This window comes from Enhydra lutris, unplaced genomic scaffold, assembly GCF_002288905.1.
Source record: "Enhydra lutris kenyoni isolate GAN:26980312 unplaced genomic scaffold, ASM228890v2 scaffoldscaffold3, whole genome shotgun sequence".
NCBI lineage: Eukaryota > Metazoa > Chordata > Mammalia > Carnivora > Mustelidae > Enhydra > Enhydra lutris.
In genome coordinates, this window is record NW_019154087.1 from 57,264,830 (window position 1) to 57,288,196 (window position 23,367).

The following is a 23,367-nucleotide window of genomic DNA, read 5'->3' on the forward strand; positions in this document are numbered from 1 at the left end:
CCTCTGTTTTTATGTAAGAGTTTTATAATTTGGGGGTTTGTGTTTAGATCTTAAAATGTTCTGAGTTAATTTTTGTATATAGCTAAAATAATTGTCTAACTTCATTCTTTTGCACATGGCTATATAGTTTTCCAACCTCATTTGGTGAAAAGATTGTTTTTTTCCCACTGAGTAGTTTTTGCACCCCTGTTGAAAATGATTTACGATATTCACTAGGGTTTACTTCTGAAATTCCTTTTCTATTACATCGGTCTGTAGGTCTGTCTTTATACCAGTATCACACTGTTTTGATTAGTTTAGTAATGTCTTTTGAAATCAGGATGTGTGAGTCCTTTAACTTTGCTCTTTTTCAAAAATTTTTGTCTGTTTGAGGTTCTGTGAGATTCCCTGTGAATTTTAGGACTTTTTAAATTTCTGTGATAAATGCCATTGGGATTTTGAGAGAGATTGTGCTGGACCTGTAGATCATTTTGAGTAGTGTGGACATCTTAACAAACTAAGTTGTCTAATCCATAAGCAACAGAATATCTTTCCATTTATTTGTGTCTTCTTTAATTTCAGCAATGTTTTGTAGCTTTTAGTGTACAAATCTTTCACCTTTTTGATTGGGTTTATTCCCAAGTACTTTATTCTTTTTAATGCTATTGTAAATGGAATTGTTTTTCTTAATTTCCTTTTCAGAATATTCATTGCTATTGTGTGTTGTTTTTTTTTAAAGATTTTATTTTTATTTACTTATTTGAGAGAGAGAGACAGATAGTGACAGAAATAGCAAGAGAGAGCCTAAGCAGGGAGGGGAGGGAGAAGCAGGTTCCCACTGAGCAGTAAGCCACACATTGGGCTCGGTCCCAGGACGCTGGGATCATTACTTGAGCTGAAGGCAGATGCTTAACTGACTGAGCCACCCAGGCACCCCTTGTGTGTTGATTTTGAATTCTACAACTTGGTTAAATCTGTTTATTAGTTCTCACTTTTTTTGTGTGATTTCTTTAAGGTTTTCTATATATAAGATTACATGATCTGCAAAGAGAGATGATTTTAATTCTTTCTTTCCTATTTAGATGTCTTTCACTTCTTTTTCTTGCCTAATTGTTCTGGCTACAACTTTCAATACTATGTTGAGTAGAAACAGTGAGAGCAAGGATTTCTGTCTTGTTCATGATCTTAGATGAAAAACGTTCAGTTTTTCAGCACTGAGTATGATGTTTGCTGTTGGCTTTTTACTTATGGTCTTTATTATGTGGAGACAGTTTCCTTCTATTCCTAGTTTGTTAAAAGGTTTTCATCATGAAAGGTGCTCGAATTTTGTCAAATGCTTTTCCTATATTAATTAGATGAACATGTGTTTTTTGTTCTTCATTGTTAACGCAAGTATGTGCAATTTTATTCTTTCTTCTATTCTGAACCCAGGGAGTCTATAAAAAGTTTTAGCTGTCTTCATGGATTTAGTCCATCAGCAGATTTAGGTACTTACTTTTAGGAAGAACAGGGCTAGATATATGTGGCCTTTGTATGCGTGGGTAATTTGTGACTAGAGGCTTGCTAACTGGGATTGTCCATTTTTCTTTAATGAAAGAATTGCAAAGTTTTACAAAGTTTCTTAAAGAAACCTAGATAATTCACTCTTCTAATGTGGGTAGAATAAATGAAGATTAGTAAGTGAAGCCCTTTGTAATCTGTCACTGGACTATTGATAGTGCCTCACTGAGGATATTCAGGAAGAGTCTGTATTGCTTAATGGCCTGGATGTGGAGGGAGAGAATTGTTAACTTCCTGACCACAAAGGAAGAACAAAATAAAGGTGATTGACCCCTTCTGAATGGAAGAGAAGTTATTACCTCAGTAGAGAGGAGTCAAAATTCATCATTCTATTGTCTGAGTTTGAATATATCTGTCAAGATGTCCTTGACCTTTTAAAACTGAACTGTTTTGAAAACTGGAAAAAAATGAACCTTTTAAAGATTACGATTCTGTTTTTAGAATTAGAAAATAATGAATATTTGTTGGTACTGAAGTACTGCAGAAATGATAACTGTGGAGGCTGAGAAAAATTAAGGCCATCCCACCTCAGGTTTAGCCTTAGCATAAGTACAGCCATCTTAGTTCCGGCATCCATCTCAGACCCCTGTGCCCAAGGGCTGAACTTTCCCCTACTTTACTTTAGTAACAAGAACCCCCACCCTGCTTTAGTTCCAGAGACCCCCACCCTGCTTTAGAAACAGGAAGCCCCACTCTGCTTTGGTTCCAGAAACCCCCACCCTGCTTTAGTAACAGGAATCTCCACCCTGCTTTAGTAACAGGAACCCAGAAATACCCCTGCCTTAACTAAGCTCAGGGTCCAAGCCCCTACTCCACTGTGTCAGGTATACTTGAGCCCAAGCTTAAGCTTGTTGAATAAACCCTCGTGTGATTGCATCGGTGTTGGTTCCTTGGGGCTCTCAGACGCGAAAACTCCGGTATAACATTTGGAGGTTCCATCGAGATCTGGGAGACTCCCAGGACCCCAACCCGGAGGGTCTTGCGCCGGCTGGTGAGTGCACTCATTTTTATCTATTTGCGTGCATACTTTGGGAGCTCCACTCTGCATTTTTACCGGTAGGAATTCCAACTTGTGTCTGGGTTGACTGGGTCGACCATTGGCTCAAGCGGACGGGTGGCGGCCGGTCCCCCGGGGGGGCTTGGGAGACGTCCCTTGCACCCCCAGGGGGTTCGAGTCCCCCGCCGTTTCAGGGAGTTAGAGTCCCCCTAAGCAGTCACCAGGGGGTTTGAGTCCCGCACCGTTTCAGGGGGTTAGAGTCCCCTCAAGCGGTCACCAGGGGGTTCGTGGTCCCCCAAGGCAGCTTGGCTGAGGAGCCAATGGGGCGAAGCTACCATCTGTGGGATTATGACTGAACACCTCTAAGTCAGAATCCCGCCCAGGCAGAACGATATGGCAGCGCTGCGGCGCCTCGGTTGGCCTCGGATAGCCGGTCCCCTGCCGTCCCCGCCGGAGGACCACTGACTGCGCCCCACGTGGCATGGCGGACCTGGCCGCGCGGACCGGTCTGGTGTGGAGAGCCCCTCATCCCCGGAAACAGGGCATGGCCAGAAAGGGGGTCGCCACCTCGCCAGTCATGCAACGCACGTTTGTGGGGAACCTGGTGCTAAACTATTTGTAGACGACCTGCTTCTGGGTCGGGGTTTCATACGTAGCAGAGCAGCTCCCTCCCTGCGATCTATTGAAAGGTCAGCCCTTGGGCACAGGGGTCTGAGATGGCTGCTGGAGCTAAGATGGCTGTACTTATGCTAAAGCTAAACCTGAGGTGGGATGGCCTTAATTTTTCTCGGCCTCCACAGTAACCCTTCATTAATTTGGGCTTACCTAATTAATATATCTGTTGATTTATGAAGCAGACTTGAAAATGGCTTTTCTCAGTATTGCCCTATTTTATAGCTCAACTTCTTCCATCGCATTGACCTAGTTGGAGTTGCATCTTATTAAGTATGGGCAACCTCTCACTTTTGCTGGTCTATTCCCATAAGTTATTAGTTCCCCCTCCCTCCCTTTATCTCAAGCAATATGCATGTGGAGTTCTGTAGATACTTAGATTTGTAAAGAATTCCATTCTATATTTGTGTTATCCAGGTTTTATCTAAAGATCACTACCCTTACCTAGGAGCCAGAGAGGTTAGTCATAAAGCACTCATAGATCATGTCACTCCTCTGTTTACCACCTTCCAGATGGTAACAGTTTTCCTTAGGCTAAAAGTCACATTCTCTGTGTCACACTCAAACACTTTAAGGATCCTCCCATCTCTGAGCAGTTGGATTTCCTATTCTTTCTTTCTGGAATTCTCTACTATTTACTCATAGTGCCCTCACCTTCATTTCCTTCATGTTTGGCCAAAATGTCAGTTTCCAAGTGAGTTTTTCTTTGATCACTCTATTTAAAAGCTACTCCATCAATGGATAATCAATGTCCATCTTCACTTCTTTTTCTCCATAATACCTGTTACTATCTCAGTACTCAATCTTTTGTTTAATGTCTCTTGCCCTACATTAAAATGTGAGAATCATAGTGTATCTTTTATTACTGGCTACAAATCCAGACCTATAACAGTGTTTAGAAAGTATTTCCTAATGGAAGGAAATGTTCTCTCTCTCTCTCTCTCTCTCTCTCTCTTTTTTTTAAAGATTTTATTTATTTATTTGACACAGAAAGAGAGAGATCACAAGTAGGCAGAGAGGTAGGCAGAGGAAGAGCGGGAAGCAGGCTCCCTGCTGTGCAGAGAGTCTGATTCTAGGCTTGATCCCAGGAACCTGAAACCATGACCTGAGCTGAAGGCAGAGGTTTAACCCACTGAGCCACCCAGGCACCCAGGAAATGTTTTTTTTAACTTGTAGTCTAAATACAATTTGTTCATTAAAATTTTGGGAAAGAGTGTCATGCCTTTCATCCTAGTTTAAAAGATTTTTTAAAATTTTATTTCTTAATTTCAAATACTTTTATAAAAAGCTTCTTCTTCTTTTTTTTTTTTTTTAAATCCTTATCTTTCTTCCCACTGGAATAGTTTCCCAGTCCTTTTAACTTTTAAGCTCAGTTCTTCATTTAGAGTTATAAATGTTGATATTCACTGAAAAATTAAGACTGTATCTTTAATGCATTACATTCAAAATTTTTAGTTTTGAAGATTAAGAAAGATGATCACAACCTTAGTTATCTCACAACTTGGTTTCTCCAGCTTAACATTATCAGGACTTTGCCATTGATAGTTTTTTTTCTTCTTCTTAATTTTACTGTGAAAATTTTATTCTGTGTGTGTGTGTGTGTGTGTGTGTGTGTGTGTGTGTATCAAAAAAGCTGTTTTGCTTTAAAACTGTTCTTTCTAAAATTTATACTCTTTTTTTCCTGTTCTTTTAGCATACTGTAATACTTGAACTTCTAAGAATATATAGGTTAAATTAACAATTAAACTAAAAAATAACATACATTTTGTTTGACTTTTATAATTTTGGTAACCTCAAAAATGTGTATTGTAGGTTGCCCTTAAAAAATAGGCTTCTATAAGGAAAATTATTTTACAATTTAGTAATCCAAGGGGTTCTTAGATTTGTTTAAGAGCCTAAAACAAAAGCCATGGTGTACTTGATAGGAGACTATAGAGAATTCTAGATTTTTAAAATGATTTCTAAGTAAAAGTGAATTTCATCATTGACTTTATGCTAGATATAGAATTTAACCCCGATTATTTTTTTTCTACTTTGATAAACATGTTTTGAAAGTCTGGCACACTATTTGAAGTTCAACACTGATGTATTTTCCCTTTAACTGATGTGAGTCTGAAAAAAAAAATAATCTTATACTTGTAAGGAATGTATGTGACTTAATTTGGTGACTTATGTGTGGCTTGCTTCTGATTTTTTTCAGGGGGATGTTTCTGGATACTATTCTCCCCTCTCGTGATGATAATGGCATACGTCCTGCAATTGGTCAGCGAACCCGTTTAAGCAAAGGAGATATTGCACAGGCAAGAAAGCTGTATAGATGTCCAGGTATTGCACCATACAAAAACAGAACCATAATTGTGCCTGATTGTGTTCTTCCAGATGAATAAGCCACAATTCACTGAGCTGTTTACTTGTGTCTCTCCATGCTGGCAAGTGACGTATTCGGTTCAAAGTCAGCAATCATAAAATGAAATGAGAGAACTCTGGAACACTCATTGATATAATTAAAAACAAATTGCTAGAAATCAAATTTAAGCAGGGATAGTATTTTTTTTAAACAGAGTTAGCATTTTTTTCTTTTAACAAGTAAACGAGCAAAAAGCATGATTGTCTGATAGTTGTTATTAAATAGTTGCAGGATTTCATAGTCAAATGTTGAGCTTCCTTGCCAAAATAAAAAGAATATCCTTTATTTCAACTTCAGAATTGAGGACTGAAATGATCTTTCTCTTGCAAGTACCACCATTAATGATATATAAATTAAAATTTTATTAGTTGGAATGTATAACGTTGGTGCAAAAAAGGAGTTCTAACAGTGTTGCTAGTGAGTTACCATATGTTTTGCTACTGGCTAAAGTTATGAAAAAGAGATTAAAGGAAGTTCTTAGTAAGACTGTTCCAAGGGAACACCAGTGACTTACTGGTCCAAAAAAGAAAAAAAGAGTCTGCTCTCAAATTGGAAAAGGTGCATTCTCTGTGCACCTCCTACATAGTCAAAATTCCTTGAAATAACATATATCAAAAAATATGTTTTATTTTGGTTAGCACAGTTTTCCCCCAAATTTTTGTTCACATATGTATGTAAATTACCCATGTATGTGTAGTATTTATTTTTTTTAAATACATTTTTCCACAGGAAAGATGTATTTATAAATAAATGGCACCGCTATGACAAAAGAATTGAGTGATTCTTGGCTAATTTCTGGCAGTACTGAATATATTATACTTTTTAACTTTGAAAGAAGATTTGGGGGAGGATTGTATGATTAATAGCAACTAAGTAAATACTTCACATAGAAAGCCATTTTGTCTGTCTCTCTCAATACGTTTGTGTGTGTATGTGTATATAGATAGATAGATAGATATATCTATATATTTATATCTCATTTAAAAACACACTGGACACGCATTTCTAACACTGAATTATAAGACGATCAGTCAGTAGGAAACAGGAAAGTAATCAAACTTATGAAACTGTAATTTTCAGTCTATAACTCTTAAATATTTGTTACTAATGAGAAAATACATATAAGTTTTCACTTGAGGCTTTATTTATATAAATACATAAACAGACTGCTTTTCTTACTTGAAACAGTATAATATATAATATATAGATTGGTTTGTTAATGCAGTAAAACCATATTTATGAAGGTACCATCATCAATGTAAAAGATATCTTGTGTTTTTAAAGCAATGTAAGAAAGTTGCTTATTTACTTGCATGATGAAGTAAGAGAGAGCTAAGACATATAAATATGTAATTAAAAAAATAAAAATATCTGAACATTTAGTTCACTAAATCTTTAAGAATGGTTTGTTTTTTCTATCTTGGACATTTTAATGCCCACCAAACAGGTCCCTCCCTTTCTCTCTTTTTTCCATCTTTTGCTCTTTGTTTCCTTCTCTCTCCCTCTGAGCCATTGTGTGTGTGTGTGTGTGTGTGTGTGAAGTCCTTAGCTTTGAGCCTTGAGCCCTATATATGGTTATGAATTTAACATTCTCCATTTCTTTACAATGAGGAACATTAATGATATTGGTAGAAGTATAGGACAAATAAACTTACACTAATAAATAAAGTTACTAATAATAAAGTTACACTAATGCAGTAGGTTTACCAGTAGCTCCAAGAACATTAATGGAATAAGGTGAAAGACTGATAAATGGACATGGAAGTGTGAATAGTATGACTTATTTGAGAATCATCTAGGAAGAGTGTAGGGGTTTATAAAATGAAATCTGGATGTGTCTTGGTTTTAATACTGAAAGGAGAGAGTTGTAAAACTGCATAGTCCCTTGGAGTTTGCCTTATTGTTTTCTTTTGTTAGAAATTGCTAATGAGGGGCGCCTGGGTGGCTCAGTGGGTTAAAGCCTCTGCCTTTGGCTCCGGTCATGATCCCAGGGTCCTGGGATCATGGGTCCCGCATCGGGCTCTCTGCTCTGCGGGAAGCCTGCTTCCTCCTCTCTCTCTCTCTGCCTGCCTCTCTGCCTCCTTGTGATCTCTGTCTGTCAAATAAATTAAAAAATTTAAAAAGAAAATTAAAAAAAAAAAAAGAAATTGCTAATGAATAGGACCAATCAGAGGTATTTGGCTGTATCACTCCAACTCTTTACTTCTTATCAGTTTACTCTCCAAGCTGTTTTGGATCTGCATTTTATAGAAGTATTCCTTAAACGTTTAATCTTGAAAGGAATACCGACCTGGTTCACACTTAAATATTTAAGGTTGTAGCTTTTATGGTCTGTGATAAGTGGGGCCCTGAGGCCAAGAGGGCAGGTTTCTAATAGGCTAGTAATAGGCAGACTGCAGATATTGTTGTCTTTCCATTAATAATATAGGAAATGGTTTTTATCTATCAGAAGATGAGCAGCATTAAAATGCATGCATTTTTAATTCCCTTAAAAGAATATAAACTACTAATTTTTATGATACTCTCTGGCTGGCAAACATCTTGTAATCCATTATTATAGTTACCTATTTTATATGCCAAATATATAAATTAAATTTGTATGGGAAATCTGAATTACTCATTGTACAGTTGGCACATACTCATCATGAAAAACTCCATGTAGGAATAAAGTTGTTTTTAAGGTAATGGCATGAAAATGTTTCTTTTAGTTTAGAATTATTTTCATTGCCATTTCTTGTTCTTTTAGGATCAGTCAAGAGAGATCTCCTTATGCACTGTTAATATAAAGAAGAATATGATCCTTTACAGTCCTGGCACTCTTCTGACATAAAACCCCATTATTCATTGCCAGACCACATCCCAGAAAGAAGGAAGGGAAAAAAAGGGAGCGCTGCCCAGCCCTGGGATTGAATAGATTTCTGGACAGTGCTGCCTGAAAGCCAGTCCTGTGTCCTTCCCTCAGCTTTCAGGTCTTTCTAGCATTAAGGCATCTAAAAGGATACCCAGTAATGCTGCTTTACCTGTCTGCCATTATAATCTCTTGCATCCTACATACTGTAGGATTCTCCCCCAAGCAAAGATGGAGAATAGGTCATCATTACAGTCTCTAGGTCTCCTTTGTCCTTTTATGCCAGTAAAGGCATTAAAAAAAAAAGTAAAAAAAAAAAAAAAGCAGTTTGCTTTTTTTTTTTTTTTAATTTCTTTTCAGTGTACCAGAATTCATTGCTTATGCACCACACTCAGTGCTCCATGCAAAACGTGCCCTCCTTAATACCCACCACCAGCCTCACCCAACTTCCCGCCCCCCAACCCTTCAAAACACTCAGATTATTTTTCAGAGTTCATAGTCTCTCATGGTTCATCTCCTCCTCCAATTTCCCTCAACTCTTTTCTCCTCTCCATTTCCCCATGTCCTCTGTTTATTTCTTATGCTCCACAAATAAGTGAAACCATATGATAATTGACTCTCTCTGCTTGACTTATTTCACTCAGCATAATCTCTTCCAGTTCCGTCCATGTTGCTACTAAAGTTGGTTATTCATCCTTTCTGATGGAGGCATAATACTCCATAGTGTATATGGACCACATCTTCCTTATCCATTCGTCCGTTGAAGGGCATCTTGGTTCTTTCCACAGTTTGGTGACCGTGGCCATTGCTGCTATGAACACTGTGGTACAGATGGTCCTTCTTTTCACTACATCTGTATCTTTGGGGTAAATACCCAGTAGTGCAATTGCAGGGTGATAGGAAAGCTCTATTTTTAACTTCTTAAGGAATCTCTATACTGTTTAGGAGATCTTTTCCAGGATGTCTGAGTTGAAGTGGATATTTTTCTCTTCATAGTGGATATTTTTTCTTCAATAGTACACATTAATAGTGTGTACTATTGTTTCTCTTAGGAGGCCCTGTTTTTCTTGTGACTCTCATTTTTTAAATGTATTTTTTTCTATTTGATCTTATTTTAGGATTTACTTTCCTTTCTGATTTCTAAACTGCTTAGTTTAACTCTTCTCCTAGTATAGTCACTGGTCTATATTTGCATTTTCTCTTAAACTGGTTTTTCTGTAGTCCCATGAACTTTTTGCTCACTTAGTACTTCATCAACCATCAATCCTAATATTCTCCAGTAAATTTTCCCCAGTAAATATATCAAGTAACATAATAAAATTAGAGAAAATACAAAATAAAATATCTAAAAATAAAAGGCCTTCTGAGGATTAGAGTCTTCCTTATTACATAAAAGTGTATGTGTATTCACACATGAATACATGTACAGTCTATGTTCACAAATTTAAAAGTTTTCAGTGTTAGTACACATATAGTACGTGTGTGGAATACCCCTGTCCATGGATCCGCATTTGTGTGGACACTTTAGGGATGGAAGGCCAGTTTCAGTGTGTATGGGGTCTGAATATTGGAAACTTGACATTCCTTTAAACACTTTTTTCATTAACTTCACTTTTACAATTGAAATAAGGTTCTTATTAGTTACCTAAAGCATTAATCTCTTGGTTCCTGGTATAATTTTCTGAGATTCCTGACAGAATATACTTTCTACATGTACAATTCTTGGCTAAAATATTGCCCACATGCAAAAAATAGTAATTTTGCCATCCCCCCCCCAATTATTCATGGTCTCCTTTATTCATTTCCCTGTAAACTTTCCTTAGTTCAGTGGATGGTACCAGACATAGATCATCTGGCAGCCCAAGCCAAAACTCTGGAGGACATTCTCACCTCATTCCTCCCTCATTTTCTCCAGCTAGTCAGTCCTGCTGCCTTCTTGGAATCTTGCCTTCCTACAGTGAATCTCCTGGCCCTGGGAGCCTCATCTTTTGTCTGAATTGTTGAAATGCCTCCTATTCACCTCTTGCCCCTATTCTTATATTTCTTTAGTTCTCTGGGCATGCTGCTGTTAAGTGGCTTTTGAATATGCAAAGCTCATTTTGCTTATTTTTAGGATAAAGGCTAATCCCCTTTCCATTAGGTCATTTCAAAATATTTTTCTTGTCTCCTCCCTGAGTCTTTTCTCTAGGTATTACCCCTGCAGTCTAGATCTCACCTCCAATTCATTTAGCTCTAGGCATCACGATATGCTTGCCTCCTGCCTCTTCCTCCAGTCAGAATGCTCCTAACTGCCTCCCAGTTCAATTCTAGCCATATTTAGGATTCGGCTCCTACTTAAAGACTTCCTTGTCTCCCAGGACTCCACATGGCAAATGCTTTGTTGGATCCTGGTCTTTGTGTCTTACTCCTATAATCATTAGTGATTTGGCATTTCCCACACTGGAGTGTAGAAGCTTCTGTGGGATTGGAGTTGAGTTTTCCTTCATGGTTTTCTGAATCTGGTGTAAATTAAGTGCTCAATAAATAGTTGCTTCTGTGTGAATGAATGAGTCACTGTTAACACGTGAAAGCACCGTTCCAGATGTTATGGCCCCAGAAAAGGAAGCACAGACTACACACATGAATATCTGAGCCTCTGGGGCATCATGCAGACAACATCACTTGGTTAGGAAGTAAATTTCATCCTTAAAGGATGCTAGAGAACTTCTAGAATAGAGATGACTACCTTGGGCTGCACACTGCAGGAGGAAGTCTCCTTGGAGTTGGTGTTTATGTTTCATTTTAAAGGATGATTCAGACTTGGCTAGGCAGTTACTATTGAAATGTATTTTAAAATATTTCAGTAATTAATCTCACATTATCTCTCAGATGATTTAGGGTTCTTTTTAACATTTTCTTATCTTAAAATCATTTAACTTTTTATTTCATATTTTAAAAATAATTATAAACCTATATTTTGCTTATTATATTTAAAAGTTTAAGGGATTTAAATATAGGTTAATTAGGGTAGTATTAAGTTGGTTAGATACAGTTGTATTTCTTCCCCTAATCTAGAATTTGTCAAGATCCTTTGAGAACAGATTTGTGAAATAGAAATTATTGTTCATCTCTATCTGTGTTTTCCTTAGCCTTAATAAAATTATAAATGTTCTCCTATAGAATATGGAGAAAGGAAAGTTCTCAGTCTTTGGTGTTGGGTGGATATTATAGACATTTGGTGAGGAAAGTAGCTGTAGATGGACATGCAGGCAGCTGTAAACTCAATGTTATTAGAAGGTTCAGAGTTTGTAATAATTGCTTAACAAGACACAATCCAAGTAGCATTTATACAATTCAAAAGCAATTTTCTACTCTGGAGGAATGAAGGTATATGTGAATTACTTGTTTCAGAAGTGAGATCGATCATATGATAAAGGACTTAGAAATTTAACCACTTTATTATTGTTATTTTTTATTTTGGCAAAAAAATCACATAATAAGACATCTACCCTATTAGCAAATCTCTAAGTGCATGGTACAGTACCGTTAACTCTGTGCACATCTGGGTACAGCAGATCTCTAGAACGTCTTCGTCTTGGGACAACTTGGTTAGCTCAGTCGGTGAAGCGGCTGCCTTCGGCTCAGGTCTTGATCCTGGGGTCCTGGGATTGAGTTCCACGTCGGGCTCCTTGCTCAGCAGGAAGCCTGCTTCTCCCTCTGTCTGCCTCTGTCTCTCTCTCTCTTTCTCTGAAAAATAAAAAAAATAAAATCTTTAATAAAAACAAATAGAACTTCTTGGTCTTGCAGTTTAGAGTTTTGACTAAAACTCTATACCCACTGAATGGCAGCTCTTCATTTCTTTCTTCCCCCCGGCCCCTGGCAGTCAGCATTCCATTTTACACTTCTATGAGTTTGAGTACATTAGAAACCTCATGTAAGTGGAATCATGCAGTATTTGTCTTTCTGTAATGGCTTATTTCACTCAGCATCATGTCCTCTGGGTTTATCTGGATTGTAGCATATGCCAGTTTTCCTTCTAGTTTTAAAGCCAAATAATATTCCATTTTATGTATTACCACAGTTTATCTCTTCATCCACTGATGGATGTTTGGGATATTTCTGTCTCTTGTCTAATATGAATAATGCTGCAATGGAAATGAGAGTGCAAATATCTCTTCCAGATCCTGTCTTCAATTCTTTTGAATAAATACCTAGAAATTAGGGGACTGTTGGATCATTTGGGAATTATATTTATAATTTTTGAGGAAATCCTACACTGTTTTCCATAGTGGCTGCACCATTTTATGTTCCTACCAACAAAGCACAAAGGCTGCTATTTCTATTTCTTTGCCAACATTTCTTATTTTCTGTTTTTTTGTTTCTTTGTTGATAAGTGCCATCCTAACAGGTGTGAGGTGATATCTCATTGTGGCTTTGATTTGCATTTCCTTGATGATTAGTGATGTAGAACATTTTTCTTTTCATATATCAGCCATTTGTGTGTCTTCTTTGCCCATTTTAATTTTAATTAATTAATTAATTAATCAAACTGCTTCATATTTTACTTATTTTTTCAGTGTTCCAAGATTCATTGTTTATGCACCACACCCAATACTCTTTGCCCATTTTTAAATTAGGTTATTTTGCTTTTTGCTATTGATTCATGGGAGTACCTAATGTATTCTGAATACTAACACCTCATGAGATATATGGTTTGTAAATATTTTCTCCCATTGAGAAGGTTTCCTTTCACTCTGTTGATTGTTTCCTTTGACGTAGAGAAGCTTTTTTAGCTGATGTAGTCCCACCTGTCCATTTTTGCTTTTATTTCCTATGCTTTTGGTGTCATATCCAAGAAATCATTGCCAGGACTATTGTTACAAAATTTCTCACCTGTTCTCTTCTAGCATTTTTACAGTTTTGGGACATACATGTAAGTCTTTAATTCATCTTATGTTGATTTTTGTGTCTGATATAAAATAAGGGTCCAAATTCATTCTTCTGTATGCATATTTCTAGTTTCTCCAACACAATTTTCTGGAGAGACTGTGCTTTCCCCATTGAGCAGTCTTGGCACCCTTGTTGAAGATCATTTGACCCTCATACATGGATTTATTTTTGGGTTCTCTCTTTTCTTCTCTTGGTCCATATGTTTGTCATAAGCTAGTATCATACTATTTTGAATACTGTAGTTTTGTGATATGTTTTGAAATAAAAATTGGGAACCAGCTTCTTTTTCTTTTTTTTCCCGAAGAATGTTTGGCTATTGTTGGTTTGTGGTTTTATGTGAATTTCAGGATTTTTATTCTTTCTGCAAGAAATGCCACTGAGATTTTGATTGAATTGTTTTGAATCTGTGGATTGCTTTGGGTAATATGGATATTTTAACAATATTAAGTCTTCCAGTTGTGAACACAGCCCATCATTCCATTGGTTTGTGTTATTTTTAATTTCTTTCAGCAATGTTTTGCCATTTTCAGTATACAAGTCTTTTGCCTCATTGGTTAATTTATTGCCAAGTGTTTTATTCTTTTTTGATAGTATGAACAGGATTGTTTTCTTAACTTCCTTTTGAAATTGTTTGTTGCTGGTGTATAGAAATGCAACTGATTTTTTGCTGTTGATTTTGTATCCTGCAACTTTGCTGAATTTATTAGTTCTAGCAGTTTTATGTGTATGCGTGGAACGTTTATGGTTTTATACATTTAAGATAGTATCACCTGCGTACAGAGATAGAAGTTTAACTTCTGACTTATATTTACTTTTAGAGTAATTTTTATTAGGGCAGTGATAATAAGTAGCCACTGTATAATTCTTTATATTTTTTTTCCTCCTAAATATGACTAAGTTTTGTAATTCAAAGACATATTCAAACTCTTTAGACCACAATCTTCCTACCTGTGGAAAAGGTATCTAAGGGTTAAAAAGAAGATTCAGGGCATAATAACATTTGATTCCCACAAAGCAACTTTATTAAGTATATGTTAATAAGAAGGGCATTTAACAAGAGCAAACTGAAGCTGAAGCTTTTGAGATTTACTTGTATGACATAATTAGTAGGTGGTAATGCCATGATTAAAACTTGTGTTTTCTCATCCACAGACTTTGCTGAGTAATTGAACAGCCTATGCATTTTAACTTCGTAGCGCTACTTTTTTCTTGCTGATTTTTCTTTAGTTCCTTTAATATTAAACTTTGCTTTGTATATCTGAACATTGACAACCTATGGCTGGGAAAAGTGCTGAAATATTTTTTGTAGTAGGGATCAGGTAGCCTGGGACAACCACATTTACTGAGGTAAATGCACAAATGATTATAAGCATTGTAAGCAAATGCTATATAATAGATTTACTTAATATTTTAGTTATATGCTGATTCTATTTATTTTTCATTTTATAGAGTTTTATCTTTATCAGGACAGTATTGTTTGTATACATCTGTGGGTTAAACATATTTAATTGCTTTAATTCCACTTTAGTAAATCCAGTACCTACATTCTTTGTGGCTTAGTGTACTTTTCAATCATTAAATAATTTATTTTTAGACTGCTATGAATTACAGTATTTTTCACTGAAACACTCAATTCCCAAATGGTTATATAGCATCCTAGCTGATCCTACTCAGAAGCATATTGTTTGCATTAATAAAGTCTTAATACATTTTTATTTTTCTAAGGGTTCTTGCAATGGTACATTTATCAAGAGCCCTTAGATGATTCATGGGAAATGCTGAATTATGTATTTTTGATCTTGAGCATTTTCATTTTGTTCTAAAGTTGCTTTTATCTGCCTATTCATCAGAATAAACACTGCTGTTCCTACTTGAAATGTGTTTTGTTGTGCAAACTTAATATCTGTGTTTTCAAATAAATATTTATATCATATCAGACTTTTTACAACTCAATTTTATTTTCAAAGTCATCATCTTTCTTTCCTCATTTAACTTAAGATATGCAAAACCATTTTTTTATTTATGGAGGATTTGATGAGACAAGAATTCACCTACTGGTAGCTATGACTCTGTAATATGGTAATATTTCAGTCTGATTTCAGTCTCCTTCAGGGGGAAAGAACTCTTATTAAGTGAAGGTTATAAAGATGACAGTTTGCAGTGGAAGAATCATTCTTGAATTCAGGATACTTAAACCAACCTATGTTCATGGGGCACATGCTATATCTTACAAAAACAACAGGAAAACCCATTATAGAATGGTTCTGACCACTAACCTTGGCTAAACCAATAAGCTAATTGCTCTCTGTCTATGGCTTTGATGAAATGGCCCTAGAGATATCAATCACACAGATCTTGAGACTGTGTAGTTGATAATTTGCTATTTTAGATGATTGATAATTACTTCTAAGATATTAGACAGCCTTAGTAAGAGGAAACCACAATTGTTTTTCCAGTAATTTCTACTTGTGATCAACAGAAATGAGAGAGTAAATCAATGTCCACATCTTCTTGGAAAATTTTAATCTTCCTTTAAGGTTTTAACCTTTTAATTTTTTCAGGTTATTTTGAGAAAAATTTTCATTGTGTATGACATTTTGGTATCACCTTTACTGATTGTATTCTGGTTATTATTTAAGATTTTTGTTTTTCAACTTTGGTGTGGTATTTGCTATGAAACTTAGCTTCACTTTACACTGAAAAATATTAATTTTATTTCATATGATTCCCTAGCCACATGAACCAGATATCCACTGGCCTGAATATGAGTATGGGTGACCTACTAATTCTTTGGGAATGAATGAGAAAATTCTCCATGAGGAAGAACTTTATGAATGCCAGATTATATATCTCATAGTTTTGTTTTATGGTTGGCCCTAATGATACCATTAAGTATGCAAAAATCCTAGTAGTAGAAACATAAGATGAATTTACTTGGAAAAGTCTTTTCTAGAACAGAAATACATATTTTCATCTAACACCAAAAGACTCAGGGCCTTATGATGTCCATGTCTTTCATAAAAATTAAAGAATGATATTATCTTTTTAAGGAAATTTGGTTAATTCACCTCTTTAAAAGAGCAAATATATGTTTTTTTTTTTTTCTTTTCCTTTTAGCATGTGGAGAAACCCTACAAGAATCCAATGGCAACCTTTCCTCTCCAGGATTTCCAAACGGCTACCCTTCTTATACACACTGCATCTGGAGAATTTCGGTGACCCCAGGGGAGAAGGTAGTTTATATCATCAAGAGTTCTCATTTAATGTTATATAAAGTGTTAAATATACAAAGGTTCATTTTCTTTTAAATATAATTTGCTTTATTTTTTATTCTTATTTGATTTTTTCAAATATGAGACTAAAAAACTCAGAAAAGTTAAAATGAAAATTGCTCAAGCTCTGGAAATTTTTTTGAAAAATGTAATTTAAAAAGAAATAATAAATGCTCTAAAAAGGTTGAAATAATGTTCTTAGGCACAATGGAATTAAGTTAAAATAAGTGTCACATAGATAACCAGAAAAATCCCACATATTCCAGTTAAGAAATATATATAAAATATCCAGTTTAGCTAAGAAGCAATTATAGTGAAGAATAGAAATAATTTTCAGCTATAATATAAAAAAATACTGAATAGCAAGTCTGTAAGATGCAATGAGAGCAATAGTTGGAAGGAAATTCAGAACTTAAATGCTCACATTAACAACTAAAAAAATGCCCTAAACTAATGAGTTAGACATTCTTATTGAATGGCTATTAAAGGTATAGTAAAATAAATGTAAAGGTGCATAATAGAGGAAGTAATAAATAATAAATAAGTTAAGGAATTCAAAATAACATGGTACAAAGTATGAACAAAGTTGGTTCTTTGAAAAAACTTAGAAATATAGGAAAATGGATGTAAACAGATCAAGAAAGAAAAAGAATAACAGGAAAAGCACAATTATCTATCACTAGAATGAAAAGGTTATTGTAACCAAGATGCTCTAGACACAAAAATGAGAATAAAAGAATATTGTCAACATTATACCAGTAACTTAAAAAATGTAGATGAAATGGGAAAACTCCTACAAAATATTACTGAGTTCTTACTTGAGAAGAAAAAAAAAACTTGGTTACTCCTATACAACTAAAGAAAATGAACTACTGTTTAATTGAATTATTAGATATTTTTCAGCAATGAAAATCCAAGCTCACATGGCTTAATTAGTGAGTTCTAGCCAACATTCAAATAAGGACTAAGTATAATCCTATATAAACTCTTCCAGGGAATAAAAAAGAAGATCCACTTTCCTATTTATATGGCTAGCAAAACCTTGATAGCATTCCTGACAAGGACAGTATAAAAAAGAAAAAGATTCCAAGCTAACACTTGAATATGGAAGTAAAATCCTCAAACCAAACCAAAGCTTTGCATGCATGTATATAGACACAAACACCATTAAATGTGCATCTCAATTAAATCAAGAAAAAATATCTATTACTGATTTAACAACAACAAACCCTGAACAAACTAGGAATAGGTACCTTCTTAATCTTCAAAAGCAGATCAACAAAAATTATTACAAATATTATTCTTGGGAAAATTCTGTAAGTATTTCTTTCTACCACACCACTTTCTTTTTGGTGGAAATCATGGCAGATTAAGGCAAGAAAATGTAATTAAACATAGTAAGGATTAAAAAAGAAGAAAATTCCCTTCAGCATATTTGGTTTGTTGGTTAAATTGTTTATTATTAAGAAAGAAAATGAATGACTCTATTAACTTTTGAATTCTGTCTTGAACGCTAAACTTAAAAGTCTTTCCAGAACAAGATTATATTGATATTAATCTTTATTTTTACTACTTATTAAATAGTTTTTGTTCTTTGCTTATGACTAATTCATCTGTAATGATTCAATTATACTTAGAGTTTTGTTGAGGATGCATTTGAAGTTAAGGAAAGTTTAATATTCCTGATAATTGAATGTTGTTAGGAGAATCATGGGTGTGGAGCTGTCCAGGGTGTTCCGATACTCAACGTGAAAGCTGAATGAAACGTTTGTGTAACATGAATAGTTTTTAAACATAAAAAGGTACAATTGACTTAGAATACATGAATGCACACATAATTCTTTAGTCATTTTTAATTTAAGAATAAAAGTCTATGTTGTAATGTAGTTATAGATGTTGATCAGTTTCTATATGAATTTTTGAACAAGCTCATGAGAATATTTTATGAAAATCATTCTTAAAAAGATACTGAAGAGATATAAAAGCTGATAAAAAACTATACATGATTTTGAAATTAAAATTATTGAATATGAAGAGTTTTGAACAAGATTAATAAAAATTACATCCATTCATAAGAACAAAATAATACAGGAAAAAAATTGGTTCCTCCTATCCAATTGCAGTGTCCAGACCATCAGTATTCAAAGTTTATTCACTTTTCTTGTATGTATGATTACCAATAAAACTGTAGCTTCCAAAATGTTATAAATAGGAAGAAATCAACACATCTGTCATCTTTTAAAATTATTTTTATTTTTATGTATGATGATGAGCAAATAAATTGAATTAAGTGAACAATATTAACTAATTTTTTTCATTCTTGTGTTTTTACTAATTTCTTTTTGTTTTAAATTTGGGTTTATTCTGTTGTTCTTAGTTGGCAGTTTAACTCATTAATTCTAATACAAACCCGTAAGGCTATAAATTTCCTTCTAAGAACTACTTTTATCTGAATTTAACCAGCTTGACATACAGTGTTTTTGCTATTTTTCAATTTTAATTACCTTCTTTGTCTCTTATTATTTCTTCTCAACCAACATTTTTTTTAGTAATATGTATTTTCTTATTTGCAAAGATACATTTTCCCCCCCAATCATCCTTTTCTTGTTAATTTCTCCTTTAGTCAGTTCTGGTGAGAGACTGTGAGAGACTGTACTCTGTAAGATGTCAGTCTTTGAAATATTTTGAGGCTGGCAGTATGACCTTGGAGCTGACCAGTCTTCATAAAGAATAATCATCGCTTTAAAGATGGGGCACCTGGGTGGGGCAGTTAAATGTCTGACTCTTGATTTTGGCTCACATCATGATCTCAGAGTCTTGAGACTGAGCTCTGTGTCTTGCTCTGAGCTGGGCCTGGAACCTGCTTAGGATTCTCTCTTTTTCCTCTCCCTCTGCCCCTGACACCACTCTCTCTCTCTCTAAATAAATAAAATCTTCAAAAGAAAAACGAAATGTGTTTTGTGCAGTAGCTGGGTGGTAAGTTCTCTATGCATATGGGTGGCAGTTCTCTTTTTAATTGTGAAATGTATATATTCTCTAATTATTGTTTTTTTTTTTTTTCTTTATCCAGTAGAAAGTTATGTTAATATCTGTCACTATTTGGTGGATTTATTCATTTACCTTTTAAAAATAAATATTTGTTAAAAACAAATTTTATATTTATTTATATTTCAATATATTTAAATATTTTTATTCTATGTTTTATATACATACTGTGTTTAGAATTTAACATCTTCTTGGTAAATAAACTGTTACTATACACTGTATTTTTTTATCTCTAGTCATTACTTAGGTTAGTACTCTTTTTTTTTCTGATATTAACAAGGATACACATTCTTTTAATTAATATTCTAGCTTGGTTATATCTTTATCTTGCTTTAGACATTCAGTTGTTCCGTGGTCTTGTGTCTCAGGTGTGTCCCTTTTAGGTAGCAAATAGTTTGGTTTTATTTTTTATTTAATTCATGGTGGTTAGTTTGTCTTTAGTGTTTAATTACAGTTACCTTTATTGTGATTACTGATGTATTATTACTTCTTGTTTGCATTCTGTATGTCCCACTTTGTTTCTTTTGTCCTACCTTTTTTTGCCTTTTTATATATTGAATTTATGGTTTTGTTTTCCCTCATTTCAATTATTTTCTGTCTATTGGGTTGAAAGTTTTAAATGTATATTTTATTATTTGGTACCCCTGTTCTACCAGCCTTCTTAATGGGGTCATATTTAAATGGTATCCTTATCCTCCCAAACCATAAAAAGATGCTTAAAAAAAAGATTATAATACACATTATCTTCATTTTATATGCTATTGTTTAGTATTTTTCTTCAAGTTTGTTTCCTTATACAAATGAGATATTGTTGTGGTTTTTTACACTTAACATTTGTTAAGCTATATGCAAATATTTACCAAATTTTTTATTATGGTGAAAAACATGTAAAATGTACTGTCTTAACCATTTTTAAGTGTACAATTCAATAGTGTTAAGTACATTCACATTGCTGTGAAGCAGATCTCCACAGCTTTCTCAGTTTGCAAAACTGAAACTCCGTAGCCATTATGTCCATTTTCCTTACCCCTCAGACCCTGGGAACCACCTTTCTACTTTCTGTTTCTATGAATTTGATTACTTTCCATACCTCACATAAGTGGAAGCATACAGCATTTGTTTAATTATGACTGGCTTATTTCATTTAGCATAATGGTCTCAAGGTTTAACCATGTTTTAGTATGTGACAGGATTTTCTTCCTTTTTAAGGTTGAATGCTATTCCATTGTATGTATAGACACATTTGTTAAACCATTCATCCATTGATAGACATTTGAGTTGCTTCCACCTTTTGGCTATTGTGAATAGTGCTACTACGAACAAGAGTATGCAAATATCTCTTTAAGACAGTGCTTTCAATTCTTGTGGATCCATACCCTGAAGTGGGATTGCTGGATAATTTGGTAGTTCTGTTTTTAATTTTTTAAAGAACTTCCATATTGTTTTCCATAGTAGTTGCACCATTTTACAATCCCATCAGCAATGTAGAAGGGTTCCAAATTCTCCACATCTCCACAAAAATGTAGTGTTTTGTTTTTTGATAGTTGCCATCCTAATGCAGGGAGAGATGATATTTCATTGTGGATTTGATTTGCATTTCTCTGATGATTAGTGATGTTGTCCATCTTTTCATATGCTTCTTGGCCATTTGTGTATCATCTTTGGAGAAATGTATCTTCAAGTGTCTTGCCCATTTTTTAGTTGGATTATTTTAGTTTTTCTTGGGGAGTTATAGGAGTTCTTTACATATTGGGCTTTAACACCTTATGAGATATATGATTTGCAAATATTTTTTTTCTTTTTTATAGCTGCCTTTTTACTTTGTTCATTATATGCTTTGCAAAAGCTTTTTAGTTTGATGTAGTACCACTTAACTGTTTTTGCTCTTTTTTTTTTTTTTTTTTTTGCCTCTGCTTTTGTGCCATATTCAAGAAATCATTGCCATTTCCAATATCATGAAGCTTTCCCTCTACGCTTTCTTCTAGTTTTATAGTTTTGGGTTTCACATTTAGGTCTTTCATTCATTGTGTAATTAATTTTTGTATATGGCTTAATATAAAGAACTGACTTCATTCTCTTGTACATGGGTCTCCATTCCCAACAGCATTTGTTTGAAGATTCATCAAATATTTTTATTCATTATTTCTTCTCACATCTCAGACTTCCATTAAGGCTCATTTTGTCCTGTCTATAGTTTATACTTTAGGCTATGTTTAAAATTAGTGTATTTTGCTAGTATTTTTTCTGTTTGAAAATGTGAATTTTTTTTTACTTGGATTCATGATAATGGAATTTCACTGTATATAACTGGCTATATATTTAACTTTGCTAAAAATCAAAACGTGAAGAAATACTTCCATTTAAAATATTTCTTAATGTAGAATCCTAGAAACTGAAAATATCAAGTGATTTAATGACCACTAAAAATTGAATAAGTTATAACCATATAAAGTAAGTTTATAGAAGTTATTATAAAATGGTGCTGCTTGCCCATAATTTCTTGAGGCAGTTTTTTCAAATTCCAAAACCTCAGATTTCTCCCGTATAATAAACTGTATTTCAAGTTCACTGCATAACAATGTGTAGTCTCTTCATTTTTTTTTTCTCTCTCTTCATTTATTTTACTAAACTAGTAAAAGTCTGGTAGGTGTATCTTATACAACACATGTGAAAAAATTATCAAGTGCCTTACCTATGAATATAAACACATGGATATTACATAAATTTAATCAAATGAAAGCAAGTTATATAATTTATAAAATTGAAACTGTTTTGGTTCAGTACTATGAGGGTAGTTGAATATTACAAAATTTGTCATTTTGTCAAATAATAGTATCAAAATAGAAAAATAACTGTCCAAAAATTTCATAAATGCTGGTAACACTAGAATTCAGTATGTATATTTAATGATAACCTGATGAATTAGGACTAACAGGACTTTTTTTCAATTCAATAAATATAAGAAGCTAATATTGAGTATTTACTATGGCAGGCATTGTGTTAAACTCTGCACACTCCATTGAGTTTGGCGTTATAATTATCTCTGTTTTATATTTAAAGAAATGGAACTTAAGAAAGGATTAGTAAACTGCCTACCACCACACAGCTTGCATTTAGCAGAGCTAATCATTAAATTTTTCTTTAGTTATAGAGCATATGTTTTCTCTTCTGAAAAATTCAGAAGAATGAACTAAAAAATGACACTTAAGTTGATCAAATAAAAACAACTATATTAAGATGTAATAGATTTTAGAAAGTTGTGGAACTAAAGCAGAGTAACATATCATGTAGCCGGATGTAACACATCATATGACAAGATATATTATAAACAGTCAATTTTTTCAAAATTAATATATAGTTTAAAGTAACTCTAATAAATTTCAAAAGATTTTTGTTTTACACATAGACCCAATTTTCCTGAAGGTTATTTACAAGATAACAACGGTTGGAATAACCAAGGCAAATTAGAAAATAACTGAAGAAGTAAAGTGGATTGTACTGTAAAATAATAGAAAAACACTGAGCTGCTTCAGTAATTCATATTCTGTGGTATGTCAAAATAGGTTTCTAAGCCAATGGCAGAAGGTTTTTTTTTTTTTTTTTTTTTAAGATTTTATTTATTTATTTGACAGACAGAGATCACAAGTAGGCTGAGAGG

General features: G+C 34.0%; 1 protein-coding gene across 1 annotated transcript in view; it reads left to right on the top strand.

The window, feature by feature from the left end:
- LOC111156114 (tolloid like 1) overlaps positions 1 to 23,367 on the top strand; it is a 208,394-nt gene that overhangs the window by 113,963 nt on the left and 71,064 nt on the right. The window contains exons 8-9 of the mRNA XM_022516745.1: positions 5,409 to 5,533; positions 16,510 to 16,625. Of these exons, the coding sequence (XP_022372453.1) occupies positions 5,409 to 5,533; positions 16,510 to 16,625 (241 nt within the window). The remainder of the gene's footprint in view (positions 1 to 5,408; positions 5,534 to 16,509; positions 16,626 to 23,367) is intronic.